Raw genomic sequence first — 21,708 nt, forward strand, 5'->3', positions numbered from 1 at the left:
TGAATTGTATGTGCGATAGATAGTTCGTCTTCATGGAGTGCTAGTGACGATCATGTCAGATCAAGACCCAAGTTTACGGCAGCTTTTTGGAAAAGTTTACAAACTACCTTGGGAATGAAATTGCAGTACAACACAACCTATCATCCACAGATGTATGGCTAGTCTGAGAGAACCATTCAAATGCTCAAGGATATGTTGCAAGCTTGTGTGTTGGATTTTAAAGGAAGTTGGGAGGAACAGCTTCATCTGGTTGAGTTCGCTTACAATACTAGCTATCAGCAAAGCATCAAGATGGCAACTTTTGAAGTATTGTATGGTAGGGCCTACAGAACTCATGTTTGTTGAGATGAAGTTGGAGAGCGTAAGATTACGGGCCCTAAGTTGGTTCAGTAGTCAGTGAATGCCGTCAAAGTCATTCGAGAAAGGCTTAAGACCGCCTAGAGCCGTCAGAAAAGCTATGCAGATAAACGGTGTAGGCCTTTGGAGTTCCAAGTAGGTGAACACGTATTCCTCAAACTGTCACCTATGAGGGATACTTCGCATTTTGGCAAGAAAGGGAAGTTGAGTTCGAGGTATGTTGGTTCCTTCGAGATTTTGGAGCGGATTGGGACTTTGCCATATTGTCTTGCGTTGCCATCAAGACTTGCTTAGGTGCATGACGTTTTCCACGTGTCAATATTGAGGAGGTACAAACCTGATCCAACCCACGTACTGAATTTCGAGGAAATAGATGTGGACAAGAGGATGTCGTATGTGAAGAGACCGGTTCGGATAGTGGACCGAAAGGAGCAAGTGCTTTGTAGCAAGAAGATTCCCTTAGTCAAAGTGGTCTAACAACACCATGGAATGGAGGAAGCCATATGGGAAAACGAAGAGTTGATGAGACATCAACTGTCACACCCCAAAAACTACAAAGAATGGGGATGACACGGCCGTCCTTCTTTATAAAGGACGCAGCCTCAAACACAACCAACAAACTGATACTAACTTATATATATATATATATATCATATAAACCTCCAAATTGGTTGCAACATCAGAGTTTCTATAATCCATCAAAAAGAGAAAAGATATACTTCAAAACTTAGATGATTCCACTAGTAAGGATCATTTGCACCACTTCCTTAAACCATACCAAAAATAAAATAGAACTCCCCAAAAGTTTCCCACGATGGCACACTCGCTCTATTCGCCACTAGCTGAGGAACCTGAAAAGATTAAAGGAGGAATGGGATGAGCAACCACAGCTCAATGAGTAGTACATATCTTCTAAGCAGATCGAACAACCACTATACATGTATACAAAACAATACCAAACTTCATAAGCCAACTCAATATATAAAATAAGTATTGAATCTTATAAGAGTTATTTCTTATCATCAAGATTTATAGTAATATGGAAAACTCATTTGAATCGCCATCAAAATTCAAGTATCAATGGTCGAATCCATTGAATAATCTCCATCAAAAACACATATCAATGGTCTATCCATTAATCAATCTTTTGCTCAATAACTAACCATGGTCACGACACAACGCCTTGTGACAAGGCGACCAAGATTCCCCCCTTGGCAAGGTCTCCACCTACAAAGCTGGTGGCTAGGCCCAGAAAGATATCCTAAACCTGGTATGCATACCCCAAAAACCCTTCATTGGGTTCACAGTCATATTGAGCATAAATAACCATTCTCAAATACCAGAAATCCAATCCAAAAATCAATATCTTAAACAAAACAAATAATATTTTGCAACATAGCCCATCATCCATTTCATATCCGTTTCTCAAATCATCATAAACCTTTTTATAAATCAGTCGCAAAGCAATTTCATATATGTTTCTTCACAAACCTTGTATAATGTGCTTTTCAAAGATTCACAATCAACCAAAGGGTAGCAATTGCTCGATCTGGCTTTTATGCAATAAAAATGCTCTTCTCAATTCAATATATATACATATATATACTTCAAGACATGATTTTATAAAACCAAAGAAGATATAGTACCACTCACCTTATCGTCTACGACCAAACGACAAACGATATTTGTATCGTCGAACTCAAAGCCCTATCAAATAACCGAAGAATAATGTTAAAATCTAATAAAATTCTATCTCGACTACAAAACGACTAAGTTACGTCTTAACTCTAACAAAAGGACTTATGTGCGCTAACAAGTCGCATAACCAAAGCGATTGTTTAAGCCATTCGCAACATGAAGTTTAAGCACAAAACTTGATCGAGCCTTAACTTTCTCTTCCGAACCCCGATCCGAACGTACTTATAGTCAATAGAGAGCCCTTGACACATATTACAAGAATCTCAAATTGGCCATCCCAAAATCAAGCCGAAAAATGACAAAATACGGGCCCAAAGCTGCTGGACGCGTACTGTTCACTGCGCGCGGGAAACTTTGGAATTTTGTTTCGGACAAACCATAAGCTCAAATCACGATCCGTAAAATCTCACGGCTCCACAACACCCTAAATTACCATTCTTACAAAAAATACGTGGCTCAACGACTCCAAAATTAGACTTCGCCGCTCGATTTTCCAAAAATTCCGAATTTGAGTCATAAATCCAAAAATTACCTCAATCGGACAAACGAGGGGCTTGATCTCTTACCGGGTTATGGAGTCGAGTTGGCTTGGCAAGGCATCCGAGGCATGCACGTGCTAAACCTTCTTTCCTTTCTTCCCTTTCTCTTCTTCTTCTTCTTCTTTTCTTTCTTTTCTTTTTGGTTGAGGAAACTCTCAGCTTCTATTTAGCCGAGCTCTCTCCCATCTCCTTTTTCTTTTTCTTGCGTTATTAACTTTTCGACTTCTTTTTCCGTTTCTTCTTTTGGAGCCTTTAAAACTTCTTTTTCTGTTTCTTCTTTTGGGCAATTTAAAACTTCTTTTTCCGTTTCTTCTTTTGGGGCCCACTAGCCTAATGTTACATCAACATTCTCACCTTTTTTGTTGAAGAGTTGTAATGGTTCAAATTTCGAGAATGAAATTTTTGTAAAATGGGAAGAGTTGTGACATCCCAATTTTCTTCCTCTCTTTTCTCTCTCTCTCTCCTTTTTCTCTTCCCCCTCACGTCTCCCCCTCCTTGTCACGAAATTTCCTCTCCCTTTCTTTTCTTCTCTCTTTCTTCTCTCTCTCCCACTTTTTCCTCCCCCTCACTCACGCCAACACCTTCTACCACAATTTCCCCCAACTTCCTCTCCACTTTTTTATTGTTTCTCTCCCCTCCCCTTCCTCCTCACGCCGAACCCCCCCTTAGGTTGTCGTGGGTTTGAGAAGTCGTCGTTGCCGTTGTCAAGCCTTTATTCAAGTCATGAGCATCACATTCTTGACACTGTCGCGCCACCGTCACCACGAGCTCACTGTCGCTGAAAACCCAAGAGTTAACTTCCTAATAATGGATTATGATGTTAATTACGCATATGGGGTGGTTAGTTTAATATTAATTACGGTTAGTATTTGTTAATTTTAGTTTAGACTTAATTGCGATTAAGGATGATTTAGATTAAATTTAAGTGCGATTATTTTTAATAATTATGATTAGATTAATTAATCGTGGTTAGATTAGTTAATTAAGTTTAGTTTAATTAATCGTGATTTATTTATTTAATCATAATTTATTTATTAATCGTGATTTATTTATTTAATCATAATTTATTTCAAATTTAAAGATTTTTCGAAGTTTGTTATTTAAGCACAAACTCTTTTACACTAGGCTAATTGACGGAAGATAAAAATTGGCTTGATTGATGGTGTGCTTGAGTGGTCATTTAATCGAACCCGTCACCCAACGGGAGTTTGAGGGCGATGCCTGATTTTTATTAGATGCCCGGCGGGGGTCCAAATGCCGAGTCGTAGTTAAGGCCAGACCAATGCTCCTTTATGGAATGCCGTTTAGGTAGGGATTCTAAAAGATGCCGTGCCCGATGGAGCGAGACGATACCAACTCTTGTGTTAGCCGTGGCCTGAGAGGTGGTAATAATTGGATCATGTGTGTTGACAATGCGCATGGAATTTTCAGAATTTATTCTGATTATTATTTATGCATGTTGCACTACCATGTGAGACGTGCTAATATGTAGGGATGTGCCAATGCAAGGAACGTTTGTATGTAGTGCATGTTTAGGCTACCTCTGGGACGAATTTGTGTCCTAATCAAGGTTTAGGCTGTTAACTCGCTAAGATTTCTCTCACCTCGTTGTTGTTAATTATTTTCAGGGCCATAGCGTAGAGAATTGCCAGGTGCGGTTGTGGTGGGTGCAAGATGCGACACCTTTTGGCCGGCCCTGCCATTAGTGAAGTTTAGGATTAACGCTAATCCCTAAAAGTTTTTGAGAGGGTCGATAGGAAGTGGCCGTAGAAAGGATTGTAATTATTAAACTTTCTAGGAGTAATAGTGGATAAATAAATATGTTGTTTTCGGCAATATTTATTATGTTTTTCTATCCATATTGTTTATTTGTTGACTGGGTGTTTATTGTAACTGCTTCCGCATGCGTTTAATCGAAAGATAAAAAGAATGGGCGATGACACGTCCTGGGACATCGCATTTTATTCAACCGCCGAGAGATGTTCACACGCTCGAGGTTCAGGACACGACAAAATTGATATACCACTATTCTCAATCCATGTTCAAGTAGCAAATTGACAGGAGCTTAAACTGGACGCTAGTGTCGATTGACTTGGGTTGATTTGCCTTGTCTTGACAGGGTCTAGGAATTTTGGCTTTTTCCTACCAGTGAAACACATGCACATCTTCTGGTGGTTGGCTTGATGCTTATGGGTCATGGGTCCGCCTTTGATCGAGATCCATCTACATATTCGAACAAATTGGATGACCAAGCTTAAGGGTGACGTCCCCACCCATCCAATTTTGCTCTTGATCTATCCTCCTTAACTTGAAGAAGTCGGACTTTTTCAACCAATTAATCAGGACAAAGTCCTATCTTTTCGTGACTGTTTGCCAGAAGGCTGAAAGCTATTATGCATGTCTTTGACAAGGCTTATGTGGTTCAGGTCCAGCAGGTCCAGCAGGTCCAGCAGGTCCAGCTATAAATACTTCATTATGGAGTTAAAGCAATACCATACAACTTTTTAGTGCAGAGATTCATGGTCTCCTCCATATTTTCAGATATATCTCAATATAATTTTGTTTCCATGAGGTTGTCGCCCTACATTAATGCAATAACGATCACAGTTTTCGCCTCGTCTCTTGTTCCAGCTTATTTCGGAGCTCAAGCGAGCAATGGAACTGTGAAAGGAGAGGAAGCGCATGCTCTGCTGGAGTGGAAATCTGGTCTGGACAATTATAGTCAAGCTCTTTTATCTTCATGGCAAGGGGACGACCCTTGCATATGGAGAGGGATCGGGTGCGATGACCCGGGAAGTGTCTCGGAGCTTAATCTCACGAACATGGGTTTGCAAGGTTCGCTCAGCAAACTTAATTTCACTGCTCTGTCAAATGTCATTAGCCTCAATCTCTCGGCAAACTCGCTCTATGGTCCCATTCCTCCATCCGTAGGCAACCTCTCTAAGTTGTCCACTCTGTCTATCTTTGAAAACTCGCTCTCTGGCACAATCCCTCTTGAAATAGGCAAGTTGAGTAGGCTGAGCATTCTTTACATTAGCAGGAATCATTTACACGGGACTGTCCCTGAAGAAATAGGAATGCTGCACTCTCTTTTGAACCTCAGCTTGTATGAAAATAATCTCACAGGTCAGATTCCTACTTCTATGGGAAACTTGAGCAACTTAATAGTTCTTGCCTTGGGCCAAAACAATCTCGTAGGGTCTGTTCCTCGAGAAATTTACACCCTAAGTTCTCTTACTTTCCTTTCTCTCCGAATGAACAAATTAACCGGTTCCATTCCTTCGTCTATAGGAAATATGAGTAGTCTAAAAGTCCTTAACTTCCAAAGCAATCATCTTGCTGGTCCAGTTCCCCAGGAAATAGGAAGGTTGAAATCTCTGGCAAAGCTCACCCTGTCTTCTAATAATTTCAGTGGTCCAATTCCTGCGTCTATTGTAAACTTGACTGCCCTGACTTTATTATCCCTCAGTTCGAACAATCTTTCCAGCTCCATTCCCGAAGAAGTTGGAACTTTGAGACATCTGAAGGAACTTTACCTGGGGGAAAATAGTCTCAACGGGTCAATCCCAAGATCAATTGGAAAATTGGTCAACTTGAGTGAACTGACTTTGCACTATAACCATCTTTCTGGTTTCATCCCGGATGAAATGAATAATCTCAGATTTCTAAGATGTATCCACATAGGTGATAATAAGCTCATAGGGCGACTACCAGATAACGTTTGCCTTGGAGGGTTACTTGAAAATTTTACAGCTCCTAATAATCACTTCAATGGTCATATTCCGAAGAGCCTGAAGAATTGCAGTAGCTTAAAGAGGATTCGACTAGAAGGAAACCAACTCACAGGAAACTTGACAGAAGATCTGGGCGCATATCCCAACTTGAAGTACATTGACTTGAGTTATAACCGATTCTACGGTGAGCTTTCTTCGAACTGGGGCCGTTCCGCTAACTTAACAAGCGTAAGAATCTCCAGTAACAACATTTCTGGTGAAATACATCCCATGATTTGGAATATGGCTCAGCTGAGAGTATTGGACCTCTCATCAAACTATATTACTGGTTGGCTTCCAAGGGAATTGAGAAGATTGACTTACCTGCTCGAGCTTGATCTACATGATAACAAAATCTCTGGTAATATCGCCCCTGAAATTGGTCATTTGTCTACACTGGAGAAGCTCAACTTGGGAAGTAACAAGTTTGGAGGCTCGATCCCGCAACAGTTAGGACAGTGCCGAAGCTTGTGGAACTTGAATTTGAGCAACAACGAAATTCAAGCCAGTATTCCTTCGGAGATTGGCAATTTGCAGTTTTTGCGTGATCTTGATCTGTCTTTTAACTTCTTGGCAGGAAAAATACCACGCAGTATCGGAAAGTTGACAACTTTGGAAGTGTTGAATTTATCCTACAACAGCATCTCAGGCTTCATACCCCAAAGTTTCAACGATCTGTTGGGATTGGTATCTGTGAATATATCCCACAACGACCTGGAGGGTCCAATCCCAAACATCGAGGCCTTTCGTGATGCTCCATACAGCGCAGTTGCAGGCAATAAAGCTGGGTTGTGTGGTGTTGCAGCTGGTTTGAAGAAATGCTCCGAGAGGACCCGTAGTAAGAAAGGAAACAAGATTCTAATCATTTTCTCACTACTCAGCTTCATCATCCTCACATCTTTATTAATCGGAGTGATATTTCTAGCTTGCCAAAGGGGCAAAAGAACAGAGCAAGACTCATTGGAGGCGCGAGTCCCAGGAGATGCTTTTGCAATATGGAGCTATGACGGAAAAATGGTGTATGAGAACATTATTAAAGCCACAGAAGGATTTGATTCCAAGTACTATGTGGGAGAGGGAGGATATGGAGTCGTATACAAAGCCAAGCTATTCGTTAATCAAGTTTTCGCAGTGAAGAAAATCCATGCGCCGCAAGACAATGAAACTTTGGGATTAATGTCACTAGAGCGGGAGGCCACTGCATTGGCAAATATACGACACCGTAACATCGTCAAGCTCTATGGGTACTGCTTCCATCCGAGAGACTCGTTCTTGGTGTACGAATTCATGGAAAGAGGAAGCTTGAGAAGGGCCTTGGGTGACAACGAGATGGCGATGGAGTTTGATTGGGCTAAAAGGGCAAGTGCGATCAAGGGCGTGGCGGATGCATTGTGTTACATGCACCACGATTGCTCTCCTCCATGGATTCATAGAGACATCACTAGAAACAATGTGCTTCTAGATGGTGATTATGAAGCTCGTGTTTCTGATTCTGGCACAGCAAGGCTTCTCAAGTCAGATTCATCTAATTGGACTTCATTGGTCGGTACAGTTGGTTATATAGCACCGGGTATGAATGTGCTTGCACGTTTGTTATTACGTATAGTTATCTATAACTTTGGCTCACTTCTTTTTCAAAAATTACAAGATGACAACTTAATACTACCCTTATATCTTGCAGAGTTAGCATATTCAACAGTAGTTACTGAAAAATGTGATGTTTATAGCTTTGAAGTAGTAGCATTGGAAGTAATAATGGGAAGGTATCCGGGTGATCCTATTTCAAGCTCGCGTCAGTCATCAACATTGTCGATGCAAATGGACTCCGGAACGTTACTGCAAGACATGCTAGACCGACGTCTCTCGCTTCCTCTGGACAAAGACGCGGAGAACGTGGTCTCGAGTGCTAAACTAGCACTTGCATGCTTGCGAGTCGATCCTCATCGTCGACCCACAATGCAAAAAGCCTGTCAAGTACTTTCAATTCAAGTGCCTTTGGTGAAGCCATTCTCGGATGTCAGATTGAGTGAGCTGGATGGTGTCCAATGGTTGAGGTAGCTGAACGTTCGAGGATTGACAGAGGAAGATCTTAATCGTTTCTTGTCTGTAAATGTTCAAATTAAATGCAGTTTTTCATTTTAAGTGCTATAAAAAAAAGGGTAGTGCTCTCGGGCAAGGAGTTTTATAAATGCATCAGCCGATTCTCTTTTGGAGCACTCTACCACATCATTTGGAAGAATAGAAACGATATTCTCTTCAGGGGTGTGCAGATTTCTACTTCGGCTATGAAGAAGCACCTTCTTAAGGTTGTTAAAGATAAGGCTTGCACCTTCAAGAATGTGGAGGATTCCCCAAGAAACAGAAGAGTGCAACGTTCCTGGGAAGTGGACCCTGCTATCTTCGATGTCTAAGTTGGCCTTGCCTGGGTAGACACTTGGTGCTGCTTTGTGTTCTTCCTTTGGCGTGTTGCCTTGTTTTGGTGTTGTCGGCCGATTGGCCTTTTTCGGCTTCCTTTCACTCATCATGAGCCTGTTCATCTTGAGTGACAGTTCTTTGAAGCTGGTTGTCTGTACTTTTTGACCTTCCCCTTAATATTACTTACCTTACCAAAAAAAAAAAAAAGGTAGTGCTAATGCATAAATTATTCTCATGCACAGGTTCTCTAATTCACACTACTCAACTCCACATCGCCCTTCTTGCTAGAATAAGATTGGGAAAGCACCACAAAAGTCCAATACATGTAATGAGAAGATATGAGAGATAGTTCATAAGTTGAACTCATTGATCATCTAGTTAAGCCCACATTCATTCATAAACTTAAATGATATAATCACTATCCACTTTCAATGCGGGACCCTTTCTTTTCCTCCACACTAATCAAATGTGCACACAGGAAACACTAAAAGGGTTAAGAAGATTATTTACAACTTTCTGGCAGGTTCTGCTTAGGGTGCTTAATACGACACACTTGTTTAAAAAAAAAAACTACTAGACTGGAAGTATTGGCCTATGAATATTTGTATGAAAATGACACGGCCCAACAATATTGCTTGTTTAACCAAGCACATGCCATCTTGTGCTTCCAATTTGCCTACTTAAATCATGAACACAACATTACTTTTTGAGGCGTAACATCTAACTCATCAAGCCATTGTCGTGTAAATTGATGTGCGCACCACAAGTCTGATCATATAGGTCAAGTTCATCCCGACTATTTGAAACTGAGGCCCGACCTGATAAAAAGAGTCACCCAGATTTGGTAGGTCGCATGGGCACCAAGCTACACGGCCCGATCCACGCAAGACCCGGTCCGTGACCGTGTTACCGGGTCGCGGCCTCGTCAACGACACGACCATCGGCTTCTTTTACAGATCCACCCAGGAAGGCAATTCTGCTTCGGACGAAACGGTGAAGGCGAATTGTCGATAAAGGCGTTCTTTTTGTCCTCGGATAAGTTCCTTGGGCTCCGTCTCCCACAGCAAAGATTGTTTCTTTTTCGGTGTTCAAAGGGGTCGATCCCGAGTAAGTTCCCGTGTTTGATCACCCTTTTCTTGATCTTTTTTCTTTAGAGATCTGAAATCTTGTGCTAGAATTCTTGAGATGCAGCTCGTGCAGTGATCGTTTTGTTGGGAAAGAGTGAATTTTTTTTTTAACTGGGCTACTCGAGATTTTTGGGTTTTGGGTTGCTGTGTATGGTGCAATGCGAGTGACTGTCTTGTTCCTATTTTCGCCGTTTCTTGTCGGACCTCGGGATTTTTGCGACGAGGGTAGTGCATTCCTCGTAGTCTGATTCTTGAACTTCTTGGCTTTTGGCCTTAGCTGAAAAGGAATCAGTTTGGACTACATTGGAGTTTGTTTTTCTGAGTGATCCGTCGAGTTGAAAATTGGGATTGAGTGTTGTAATCCCAAGTGATTAGCAATCATCTGCATTTCTCGATCCTTTGTCATTGCGCATGCTTTCTAAGTAATAATTACCTTTAAGTCCATTGCGTGAAGTCACCCAGAGGATTCATCTTTTGAGTGCTCTTGGGTGGGTAATTTGGGTTGGACTATGGAAACATTTTTCTGCAGAATCAAGAGTATCTCCACAAATGATTTCTGTTGCAAAGTTGTTTAAGTTTCCGTTGCTTGTGCCAAAGATACTCCATGACTGGGAAGTTTGTAGTAACTACTGTTTGGTGACAAAGATAAATCATTCTTGATTGTCACCATTGCAATTGTTGTGATTGCCAGAGTTTCTTAAGGTGTTAATGTTGCATGCGCATCAAGATCGACGTCTGTGCGGTCTCTCCTTTCTTGGTGGGCAGTCGAGATTTTTTTGTGTCTGACTGGTGTTATATAGTAATAAGGCAACCGGATCTTCAACATCATGATCGGATTCCGAAGGTTTCTTTTGGGGCCCATGTCTTGTGTTGAAAGAGAGTATTCTATGTATTGTATTCTCTTAATCAAAAAAGGATTACAAGAATACATACAATATATATATATATATATATATATATAAAAGTAACCCTTTCAACATAAGATTAACTATTGACTATTTTATCCTTATTATTATTTCCCAACACTCCCCCTCATGTTGGGATGTAGATATCAAACAATCCCAACTTGTTACATAAAAAATTCACTCTATTTCATCGTAAAGACTTGGTAAAAATATTTGCAAGCCGATCCTTCGTTTTTGTATGTTGAAGAGTGATCTCTCCTTTATGAACTTTTTCTTGTATAAAGTAACAATCAACCTCAATATGCTTGGTTCGCTCATGGAAGACGGGATTGTTTGCAATATGAATAGCTGATTGATTGTCACAACATAATATCGATGGTTCTGATGTTGACATCACAAGTTCTGACAATAAAATCCTCAACCAGAGCAATTCACCAGAGCAATTCACAGTCACATGTGCCATTGCTCTATATTATGCTTATGTACTTGATCGAGAAACCACATGTTTTTTACTCTTCCAGACAACTAAATTACCTCCAAGAAATACACAATAACCTGATGTAAATCTTCTACTAGTAGAGCATTTAGCCCAATCCACATCAGAAAAACCTGTGGTATTTAGGTGGCCATAATTCTTGAAAATTAGTCATTTACCCGGTGCTCCTTTCAAGTATTTGATAATTCGAAGCACAGCATCCTAATGAGTAGTCCAAGGAGAACCCATGAATTGGCTTACAACATTAATGGCAAAAGATATATTAGGTCTTGTAACAGTAAGATAATTCAACTTACCAACTACTCTCCGATATTTCATTGGATCACGTAATAATTCTCCATCTTCTACATCAAGTTTCACATTGGGTTCCATAGGAGTATCAATCGATTTTGCTCCAACAAGTCTAACCTCATCAAAAATGTCAAAAACATATTTTCTTTGAGTTAAATTTATACCTATATGCGAATAGGCAACCTCAATACCTAGGAAATACTGCAAACATCCCATATCCTTAGTACTAAACTATGTATGCATAAATTGTTTGAGTCATTGAATACCATATGAATAACTGCCAGTAATGATAATATCATCCACATATACCACCAGAAGAATACAATTAGCTGAGGAGACAGAACTGAAGATCGAATGGTCTACTTGACAACACTTTAATTCAAACTTGATAACAACATCACTAAACTTACCAAACCAAGTACGAGGAGATTGCTTGAGTCCATACAATTCCTTATGTAAATGACATCAGATTCTCCCCCTGAGCAACAAATCCAGGTGATTGCTCCATATACACCTCTTTAGCCAAATCACAATGTAGGAATGCATTTTTGATGTCTAATTGATGAAGAAACCATCCAAAATGTGCTGCTAGAGAAATAAAGACACGAACAGATGGAATTTTGGCTACAAGAGAAAAAGTGTTGTCATAATCAACACCATATGTTTTAGTATATCCTCTGGCGACCAACCGTGTCTTCAATTGATCTACGGTGCCATCAAGGTGGACCTTAATCGTGAAAACCCAACGACAACCAACAGGTTGCTTTCCCACAGGAAGGGCAGTAAGCTTCCAAGTGCGATTTTCAATGAGTGCTTTCATTTCATCCTCCATGGCTTGTCTCCAACCAGAATGAGCAAAAGCTTCAGTAACATTGCTAGGCATAGAAATAGAGGACAAGGACGAGACAAAAGTAGAGAAGGTAGGAGATAAACGATCATAAGACAGAAAGTTGATAATAGGATGACAAGTAGGAAGACAATCAGACAAACCAGAATAAAGTATATAATGATCCACAGGATGCCCAGCACAAGATCGTGTACCTTTTCAAGTAGCAATGGGTTGATCAAGATCTAAATCAGGGGATGGCACAACAACTGATGAGGGATCAAATGAATCGGGTGATGGCCGTACCTCTGTAATGGGAGCTGTTCCTCGTCTATGGTAAGTTTGATTAGCAAACTGAAATCCTATTGATGATATTTTAGGAAGTGAGATTGTTGGAGGAATTGGTAAGACACTTGTCATTGTCAAGAGACATTTTAGAGACTCTTTGAGTACTGTAGTGTTGACACCTAAATTTTTGGGGTTAATTTTTGCTAAATAATATAAAAAAAAAACACACACACACACACACACACATGGCATATAGTTTAGAAACATGTTTTATTTTAGGCTGCCGGTGAAGGAAAGATTTTTCACATATTCCGTTCAAACTTTTCATATTTTTAAGTAATATACACTAGGGGTGTATTTCGTGCAAAAAGGGAATTTTTTTGGATAGAATATGTGAAAAATACAAAAGAGAATATCACATGTAGTGCAATAATATATTCAGAGAATTATGCACGAGTGAAATTGGAAATAAAATATGCTTCAAAGATCTAAAATTTTCCCTATAAAAGGCGTTGCACACGTACGGACAAAAGGGGGGATTTTCGAAATTTTGAAGAGCAATTACGTGAGGAGTTCTTGGGGTCTGGTGAGCGGGGATTCGAAAGAAAAATCAAGAAAAAAATTGCTTTCTTCCGTTTGTCTTTGGTTTGTCTTGAAGAGAAAAAAAGTCAGAAAAAAAAAGAAAAGAAAAGTCATGTCTGCAGAAGGGAAACAGTAGAGAGAGAGTACAGAGACAAGGAGTGACGTGAGAAAAAAGAGAAAAAAAAAAAGAAAAGGGGACGCCACTGTTCATCTTCCTCGCCGGGTTGCCCCTGCCCGCGCCGGCGCCGCGTGCCAACGTCGTCGACCGCGCCGGCACCGCCTCCACCGGCTACCTCCGCATCTCCGCCGCGCCGCACCACCACCGATCCGCTCCACCGCGTCCGTCGGCCCCGTGAGCAGCGCCTTGCCACCGACCTGCAGCACGGAGTCCCGCCGCCCGCCCGCGATGCACTGAAGCAGCCGTCGTTCGTCCCCACCTCGCCGCGGCGCATCCGCGATCCGCACGTCCGGATCTCTCCACCGCAGTCCGAAGCTCGGTGCCCGGTGCCCCGACACCGCCGTGCCGCCGCGACGCCCGCACCCAGCCCGGCCCGCGGTCCTCTTCCGCCCGACGACTGCGAGCTGTCCCGACGACCCGCGCCGAAGCCCCCGGTGCGCGCCGCCGTCACGCCCTCGCCGGAACCCTAGCCGGAGGCTTCCCTCGCCGGACCCACCAGCTTTATTTTATTTTATTCTTTTTCTTTTTCTTTTTCAGGAAAAAGGAAAAGAAAAAGAGAAGTGAAAGAAAATTTAGGTATTTTCTTTATTTTTTTTTTTTTTTAATTATTTTTGCTATTTTATTTTATCTTTTTAGTGTAATTATTCCTTAATCTGAAATTGAAATTCCATGACATGAAATTGCCTGAAATTAGTGATTCTCAGTCCGATTTTCAAGCTCGAAATCCGACTCGCAATCACTTAAAAATTGCCAATCCGATCTCCCGCTCGAGATCCGATTCGTGATTTATGTGAAATTGGCCAACCCGATCTCATGCTCGAGATATGGTTCGTCAATTTGTGTATCAATATGGCTTGATTTGATGTGGTGTTGCTTAAATTAATTTTCTTAAAAAAAAATAGAAAATGTAGCTTTAGGGTTTGCATGTTCACAATAGGTATTTTATTTCGAATTTTAAAAAAATAAAAAATCAAATCAATTCATTTAGGTTGCTAGTTCTTTTAATTTGGATTGCATGTTTAATTATTTGGCAATTATTAATTTTGAAATTTAAAAAAAAAAGGAAAAAAAGGAAAAACATAAAAAATCATCATGCATAATTCATGTAGAATTAGGTACATTTTGCACGTCATTGCATATTAGGATAGAAATTGCACTTAAGTTAATTTAGATAATTTCTTAATTTACTATAGGTTTAGGTATTTTATTAAATGGATTGCATTTTAGGATTATCTAGGTTAAGATAATATTTTAGTTTAAATTAGGATGTGGCTCAACCTAATTCTTAATATAAATTAAATAGGATCTTAATCTAATTAGGTAATTTTCATATTTCACCTAATTTCGAATTTCATAAAAAAAAAACATAAAAAATGCCATAGGTTGATTTGTCTTTATTTCTTAGGATAAAAATGTATTCTTTTAGGAAAAAGAAAAATTGTCATATGCACGTCATTAGGGTTAGAATTCATTGAGATGCATGACATTTATTATTTTTGCTAGGCCATTCAAATTACATGTTATTAGAATTAGGTCATTTAGTTAATATTGCATTGCATATTGCATGATTTTCATTAAAAGTGAAAACAAAATAAAAATTGTGTGTTAATTAGAAACCATATCTAGGGTTGTTGATGTGGATTTTAATTTAACATTGCAGATGCTTTCGTTGCTTTGAGGTAAGTCCTGCAATTTATTCATTTTTTTGAGTGTTAAATTGGTGGTTTGTGCACCTGCATGGTCACCTCACATGTTAGGAAAATAGATTTAAAATCAATCCAAACTGCTTGCCAAACATTTATTAAAATAAAAAGAAAGGTACCGAAAGGGCGTTAGAGAATTTTAGCGTAACCAAGTCCCCGTACCCATAGTCTCGGTTCGTAGGAGTAAAATAATTCTCCCATTATTTTACTTGGGTTTCTAATCGACCCACCAAAAATAGATTAGTGGCGACTCCTAATTGAAAATCAATTGCATGTTAAGAACTTAAACTTAAGTCGCGAATTGGTATGGGCTTGGGAGCCCGAATTAAGTCTAGGCTTAACAATCCATTAGCCAAACCCTAGGTGGTTCATGCCCCGAAAAAAATTGGTCGCGACATGTAGTATGGCTGGTCCTAAAAAAATGTCACATCTGCTGATATAAACACTTGACGACTAGTAGGATTGTAATATTTATAGCCCTTCTGAGTTCGAGAGTACCCAACAAAGACACATTTATCAACACGAGGAGCCAACTTATCAAGACCTAGAGTTAGAGAATGGACGAAACAAACACATCCAAAGACATGTAGGGGTAATGCAAAGGGAGGGCAATTTGGATATAAAATAGAGAAATGTATCTCCCCCTGAAGAATGGAAGTTGGAAGCCAATTAATTAAGAAACAGGTTGTAAGAACAGCATGGCCCCAAAATGTTTTCGAAAGATGCATGTGAAACATGAGACAACGAGCAACGTCAAGAAGATGACGATTTTTACGTTAATCTACACCATTTTGTTGTGGTGTATATAAACAGGAAGTTTGATGAATAATGTCATGGGAATCAAGAAAAGGTTGAAAACCAGAGGCAACAACAAGATACTCTTTGACATTATCGGACCGTAGAGTTTTCACAAAAGTATTATATGGATTCAGCACCTCAAAATAGAATTAACGAAAGCAATGAAAAATCTCAATACGATCTTTTATTAAGAACAACCAAGTCATTCGGAAAAAATCATCCATAAACGTAATAAAGTACCGAAGACCAAATGTATCAAAAACATGGCACAGACCCCATATATCTGAATGAACCAACTCAAAGGGACTAGACACACAATTCTAAAAGCAAGAAGAAAAAGAGACTTTATGGTGTTTTCCAAACTGACAAGCTTCACACTCAAAAGCACTCACAGACTCAAACTCTCTAGATACAATCATCGAAGAATGTTTGGCGGTGGATGACCAGCACGACAATGCATCCGATAGACATCAGTGGATGTGTGCTTCATAGCTGCTACAACTATCACCTTCTTGTCTAGATAGTATAGGCCATTTGATTGATATCCCCCACCAATCATCTATCAAGTCCTCAGATCCTGAAAAACACAATGAGAAGCAAAAAAGGTTACGGAACAATTTAGTTCTTTAGTTAATGAACCAACGGAAATCAAATTATATTGAGATTTGAGATGAAGGACGAATGATACATAAAGGGAGGAACTCAAATGGGCATCTCTAGTGCTAGTAACTTGGGAAATGGAACCATCAACTAATGTAACAGAGTTAGACACCCCAAGAGGTGTGTAATTTAACGAAGACAAGTAACTCTAGAATCTATAACCCAGGAGTCTGACACTATAGAAAGTAAACAGGATGAACTACCTTTTGAACTATGTGGTAAAGTTGCAGTGGGAGCTGAAGTTCCTGTCATTTGTTGGGAGCGAATCCAAGCCTCATATTTTGCAGGTGTCAATGTAACCGAATCTTTTGTATTCTGCACATTAGTAGGATCTGATTGAACTGGTGAGGAAGAATCTTCCACTTTAGAAAATGCAACAACTGTGGATCGAAGCTCTAGATGAAGCGTGTAGCAGTAAGCTTAGTATGTCCAGCCCTCCAACAATGGTTACAATATCGAGAGCCACGACTACCAATAATTCTATCACAACCACCATGACTTCCACTCTAAATAAACCCATGTCCATGACCTCGATAACCACGATCACAAGCTCCACGTCCATTAGAGCCATGAGAAATCATGGCATTTGTCTCTAAAGTTGTAGTGGAGATCTTGTCAGTAGGTATCGAGCGTAAGACTCGAGAGAAAACCTCATCAACTGTAGGAAGGGAGCTTTTAGACGTAATCTACTGACGAAGGAAGGAATATTCAAGTCCTAGTACTTTAAGAAATAGTATCACTCAAAGATCCTCCTAGCATTTGACTAATACATTTAGATCATTGGAAGCTGGAAGATAAGCATCTAGCTGTCGACAAAGTGTAGTGAAACGAGCATAATATTTAGATAGAGACTAATCTCCACGCTAAAGATCAAACAAGGCCTCTCATGTGTCACACACTCATGTCATATTATTTTGGTTAGAATAAAGTAGAACACATTTATACCAAACTTTCTTAGCAGAATTACATCGAATGAAGTGAGGGCTAATCTTTGGATCCATACTATTCCATAACAGTGTACGGATCATTTCATCTCCGGCAATCCAATCATCTACTTTACTCTTATCCAAAGGGAGTGTAGATGTAAGATAATCATGCTTTCTAGTTGCATTAAGATAAATTTGGACAGCTTTAGACCATGATGGATAGTTAGTGCCATCCAACTTGACAGATGTCAATTGAAAATGCGTTAAACCACTAGATGATGTAGAAGCCATCAGTATTTACTCCACTGAACTCCAATAATGCAATTAGCTAGACTAGTTGAACACAAGAATCAATCGAACCGAATAAGAATGACACAATAATCAAGCACTTAATTCCAGTTGTGCAATCAGCCACAAAACAACAAACAAAAATAAGGGTTCAATTGATCCACCACTAAGTCAATATACTTCACCGAGAGGCCATAAAATCATACCAACCAGCACTTCAAAGATGACCGGAAACCATCCAACACTTAAAAGATTACTATGTGCATACCAACTAGCACTTCAAGAAGCAAATGAGAATCCATATAAGTATACTAGAAAACAACTTATGATGCCCTCAGTTTGGGTAGAATTTTTTTTTTTTTTTTTTTTTTGGGTTCGGGGTGAAACCCTTGCAGAATCGAATGAAACCCTTGCAAAACCGAAGGCTTCCAAAATCCTTAGGATATATGAAAATCACTTAATCTAGATCACAAGACAAACAAAGACCAAATCATGCAATCGGTCTTCAATCCCGTCATCAAGAAAGAAGGCTAAACACATACCAATTTTGCTGGATGGGCTTCAGCGACTGACGTTGGGCAATAATTCTGTCTAGATCTGTAGGACAGGCGCCGGTGGGAGGTAGCGGGTGACAACGATGACGCCGGTGAGGGGTGGCTATGATGAGGGAAGGATCTAGGTCTAGAGTTCAACTTTAGAAAACTAGTGGAAAGATCTGGATCTGGGGATGATGACTAAACAACGATGTGGGCGTTCTTTTTGCTCTGCTATCTAGAAGATAAGCACGCCGCGGCAAAGGATTTGGATCTAGTGACGGCCTCCGCCGCCAGGTTGTAGTGGGATTGATTTTTTTTTTTTTTAACCATTCTCCGATACCATATTGAAAGAGAGAGTATTTTATGTATTGTATTCTCTTAATCAAAAAAGGATTACAAGAATACATACAATATATATGAGTAACCCTCTCAACATAAGATTAACTATTGACTATTTTACCCTTATTATTATTTCCTAACATTTTGGATTAAGATGGTGCAGTTGATGGCCTTTCTTGTTGGCTATAGCACTGCAATAGAAAATCTCTTGGGATGAATTATTGACCTTTTCACCTATCAAAAAATGGAATACCGCTTGTTAGTCACTTAGATCAGTTTCATAGGTCTTGCTCTGTATTTATGTCTGTAGACCTCATATGTGTTTGGATTGTCAATTTTTGGTACAATGAGGTGGCAACTCTGAAGGTTCCAGCCAAAGCTATGCAAGGGCTTATGACAACATGAATGGCCCATCTCTATCAGAAGAATAAAGCAAGGGGAAGCAAAACGAAGACCTGTCTTACATATGGTCTAGAAGTTTAAATATGCATTGATGGGACTGAACACTCTCGGAAAGCATGAATCAGTTCATCCACATAAATTGAAAAACCATAAGTAGTGCATACTTTTGACGACACATGGTGCAACCAACAAGTGTTTGGTTAATTTGTTACTGTTGGCCCTTTCACTTCTTCATGTCTTGGGTGCACTTAGTTTTCCATATTATCTGCTAACTCCTTTTCATGGGTCCTTTTTGCAGATTTTAAGGCTTAGTTTCAGGCATCAGTGGTCCTCTTTCAAAAATGGCTGGTTTTAATGATTTTTGCAAAGATAACATACTTGGGAAATCTATCATGTTACTTGTCCTCCTCCTTGGAGTCAGTTCAGTCTCGGTTTTGTTGTGCTTTATCTTCTCTCCAATGGTAAAATTTCCATTGTTTGATGCCAAAGGGGCTTTATCAGCACCTCTCTTCCTTTGCCTTGGTGCGACAGTATCACTTCAATCTTCATCCTCACTTGAATCGGAACATTTAGCTCCAAATTCCTCATCATAGAACCCTTTTTTTTTTAATGTGGTCCAGCCTCTCAATATGTCGTTTCGTAGGAATACGGATGGAGACATCTTTGTCAGCGTCTCCTCCAGCAAAGATTGCAGTTCACCCTTCACAATTTCCTTCTTTTCAAAACTGTTTATGGAGCTTCTTCTAGCAACACCTCTGTAGGAATTAACCTCATCCACTACACCTTCTATGGCGGCTGCAAGATCCTCAAAATAAGAGGTAAAAGTCATAAAAAATTCCTCATTGACTTTCTCCCCGTTCGGAGCATCAGGACCAAAAACATCATCTTCCAATTCAGCAGAAGGCTAACCCATGCAATCATCTTTTAAAGGGGCCCCCCAATTTGATCAGATGCGATATTACATCCAGATTCATCTCCCAAATCTTCATCAACCTGAGGCGCATCTACGTCATAATCAGCATCATCCGGGTCATTAGAACGAAGACCTAAATTTGGGTCCTCGGTAGTTTCAGCTGTTGCATCCTCAGGAAAACTTACTCCTCGTGTCGGTAATAGAAAGATTTGTTCCTTGTGATTCGTTCAGCGAGTCCATGCAATCAACTCTAAAATCACACCCAGGGCATAGCCAACGGTGGTCTGAAGGAGGAATGTCTTCTTCATGCAACAGTGGTTCCAGATAGTATAGATTGAACCCACGATCACAAGCACCATCGCACAGAATTATTTTGTTGTCAGCAGTCAACTTTTGAGCCACACTTTGCACAGAATATACCCTCACTTTCAATCATTGCTTCTGATACAAATAGAGCTTCTGGCAGCTTTCCTTCTGCACATAATGAATCAAGCCGCTGAAATAGATCCCTTATTCTCAGCTCGCGGTCTCCAATTTCTGATGTGGCCCGTTGAAATTCCTTCTCCAGATTTATCTTTTCCAAGCTTAGGCCTTTCTACCCTTCACCAGAATCAGCATCATTGAAGCTTCTCTCATAGCTAATTCTCTCAAGCAGCTAACTTAGGTTTTTCCTAATTCTAGAAAATTCACCAGCAATAGCTTTCCTTGCTTGCCTCTTCTCTCTCTGCTTTCTTTTTACTTCTTCATTAGTATATATGTTTACTACATCGTCATTGGACTCAGCTATTTTGATCTCAAGCGAAGACCTCTATTGCTGCCACGTGATGATCTCAATGTTGCAACACCGATGGATCATAACTAAAGCCACTCAAGACCCCATCTACATATTCGAACTATAACTTTGTTTCCATGAAGTTATCACCCTACATCAATGCAATCACGATCACAATTTTCGCCTCTTCTCTTGTTCCAGCTTATTTCAATGCTCAAGCGAGTAATGGAACTACGAAAAGAGAGGAAGCACATGCTCTGCTGGAGTGGAAATCTGGTCTGGACAATTCTAGTCAAGCTCTTTTATCTTCATGGCAAGAGAACGACCCTTGCATATGGAGAGGGATCGGCTGTGATGGCTCAGGAAGTGTCTCAGGGCTTAATCTCACGAACATGGGTTTGCAAGGTTCGCTCAGCAAACTTAACTTCACTGCTCTGTCAAATCTAATTAGCCTCAATCTCTCGGCAAACTCACTCTACGGCTCCATTCCTCCATCCGTAGGTAACCTCTCTAAGTTGTCCACTCTGTCTATTTTTAGCAACTCACTCTCTGGCACAATCCCTCTTGAAATTGGTAAGTTGAGCAGTCTAAGCATTCTCTACCTTGACGGGAATCATCTCCGGGGAACTATCCCGGAAGAAATGGGAATGCTGCACTCTCTTTCAAGCCTCACCCTGTATGACAACAATCTCACAGGTCGTATTCCTACTACTATGGGAAAATTGAGCAACTTAACCTTTCTTGCCTTGGGGCACAACAATTTCATAGGGCCGGTTCCCCCAGAAATGTGCACCCTAAGTTCTCTCACCTTCCTTTCTTTCCAAACGAACAAATTAACTGGTTCCATTCCTTCGTCTATAGGAAATCTGAGCAGTCTAAACGTCCTTAACTTACAA

At 40.2% G+C, this 21,708-nt stretch overlaps 2 protein-coding genes and 3 long non-coding RNA genes across 5 annotated transcripts; 2 read left to right on the plus strand and 3 right to left on the minus strand.

The window, feature by feature from the left end:
• Positions 1-1,075: 1,075 nt before the first annotated feature.
• On the minus strand, positions 1,076-2,707 carry LOC120286780. Its single transcript, XR_005545489.1, has 3 exons — positions 2,622-2,707; positions 2,011-2,064; positions 1,076-1,208 (listed from the first exon to the last, which is right to left on the minus strand). It is a non-coding gene; the product is annotated as an uncharacterized LOC120286780 (long non-coding RNA).
• Positions 2,708-5,082: 2,375 nt separating this feature from the next.
• Positions 5,083-21,702, plus strand: LOC120286666 (probable leucine-rich repeat receptor-like protein kinase At1g35710; the record flags this gene model as incomplete). The annotated part of the gene is made up of 2 exons (XM_039299041.1): positions 5,083-5,146; positions 20,935-21,702. Coding segments are annotated over exons 1-2 (801 nt in total), but the record flags the coding sequence as incomplete, so codon positions are not given.
• Positions 5,156-8,964, plus strand: LOC104416290 (MDIS1-interacting receptor like kinase 2). The gene is made up of 2 exons (XM_018861403.2): positions 5,156-7,937; positions 8,049-8,964. The coding sequence occupies exons 1-2, from the start codon at positions 5,162-5,164 to the stop codon at positions 8,423-8,425; spliced, it is 3,153 nt and encodes a 1,050-aa protein (XP_018716948.2). The 5' UTR covers positions 5,156-5,161; the 3' UTR covers positions 8,426-8,964.
• Positions 11,851-12,866, minus strand: LOC120286667. The gene is made up of 2 exons (XR_005545332.1): positions 12,643-12,866; positions 11,851-12,435 (listed from the first exon to the last, which is right to left on the minus strand). It is a non-coding gene; the product is annotated as an uncharacterized LOC120286667 (long non-coding RNA).
• On the minus strand, positions 16,139-18,724 carry LOC108954841. Its single transcript, XR_001980783.2, has 3 exons — positions 18,393-18,724; positions 16,840-16,951; positions 16,139-16,553 (listed from the first exon to the last, which is right to left on the minus strand). It is a non-coding gene; the product is annotated as an uncharacterized LOC108954841 (long non-coding RNA).
• Positions 21,703-21,708: the final 6 nt, after the last annotated feature.

Source organism: Eucalyptus grandis, chromosome 8, assembly GCF_016545825.1.
Source record: "Eucalyptus grandis isolate ANBG69807.140 chromosome 8, ASM1654582v1, whole genome shotgun sequence".
NCBI classification, from domain to species: Eukaryota; Viridiplantae; Streptophyta; class Magnoliopsida; order Myrtales; family Myrtaceae; genus Eucalyptus; species Eucalyptus grandis.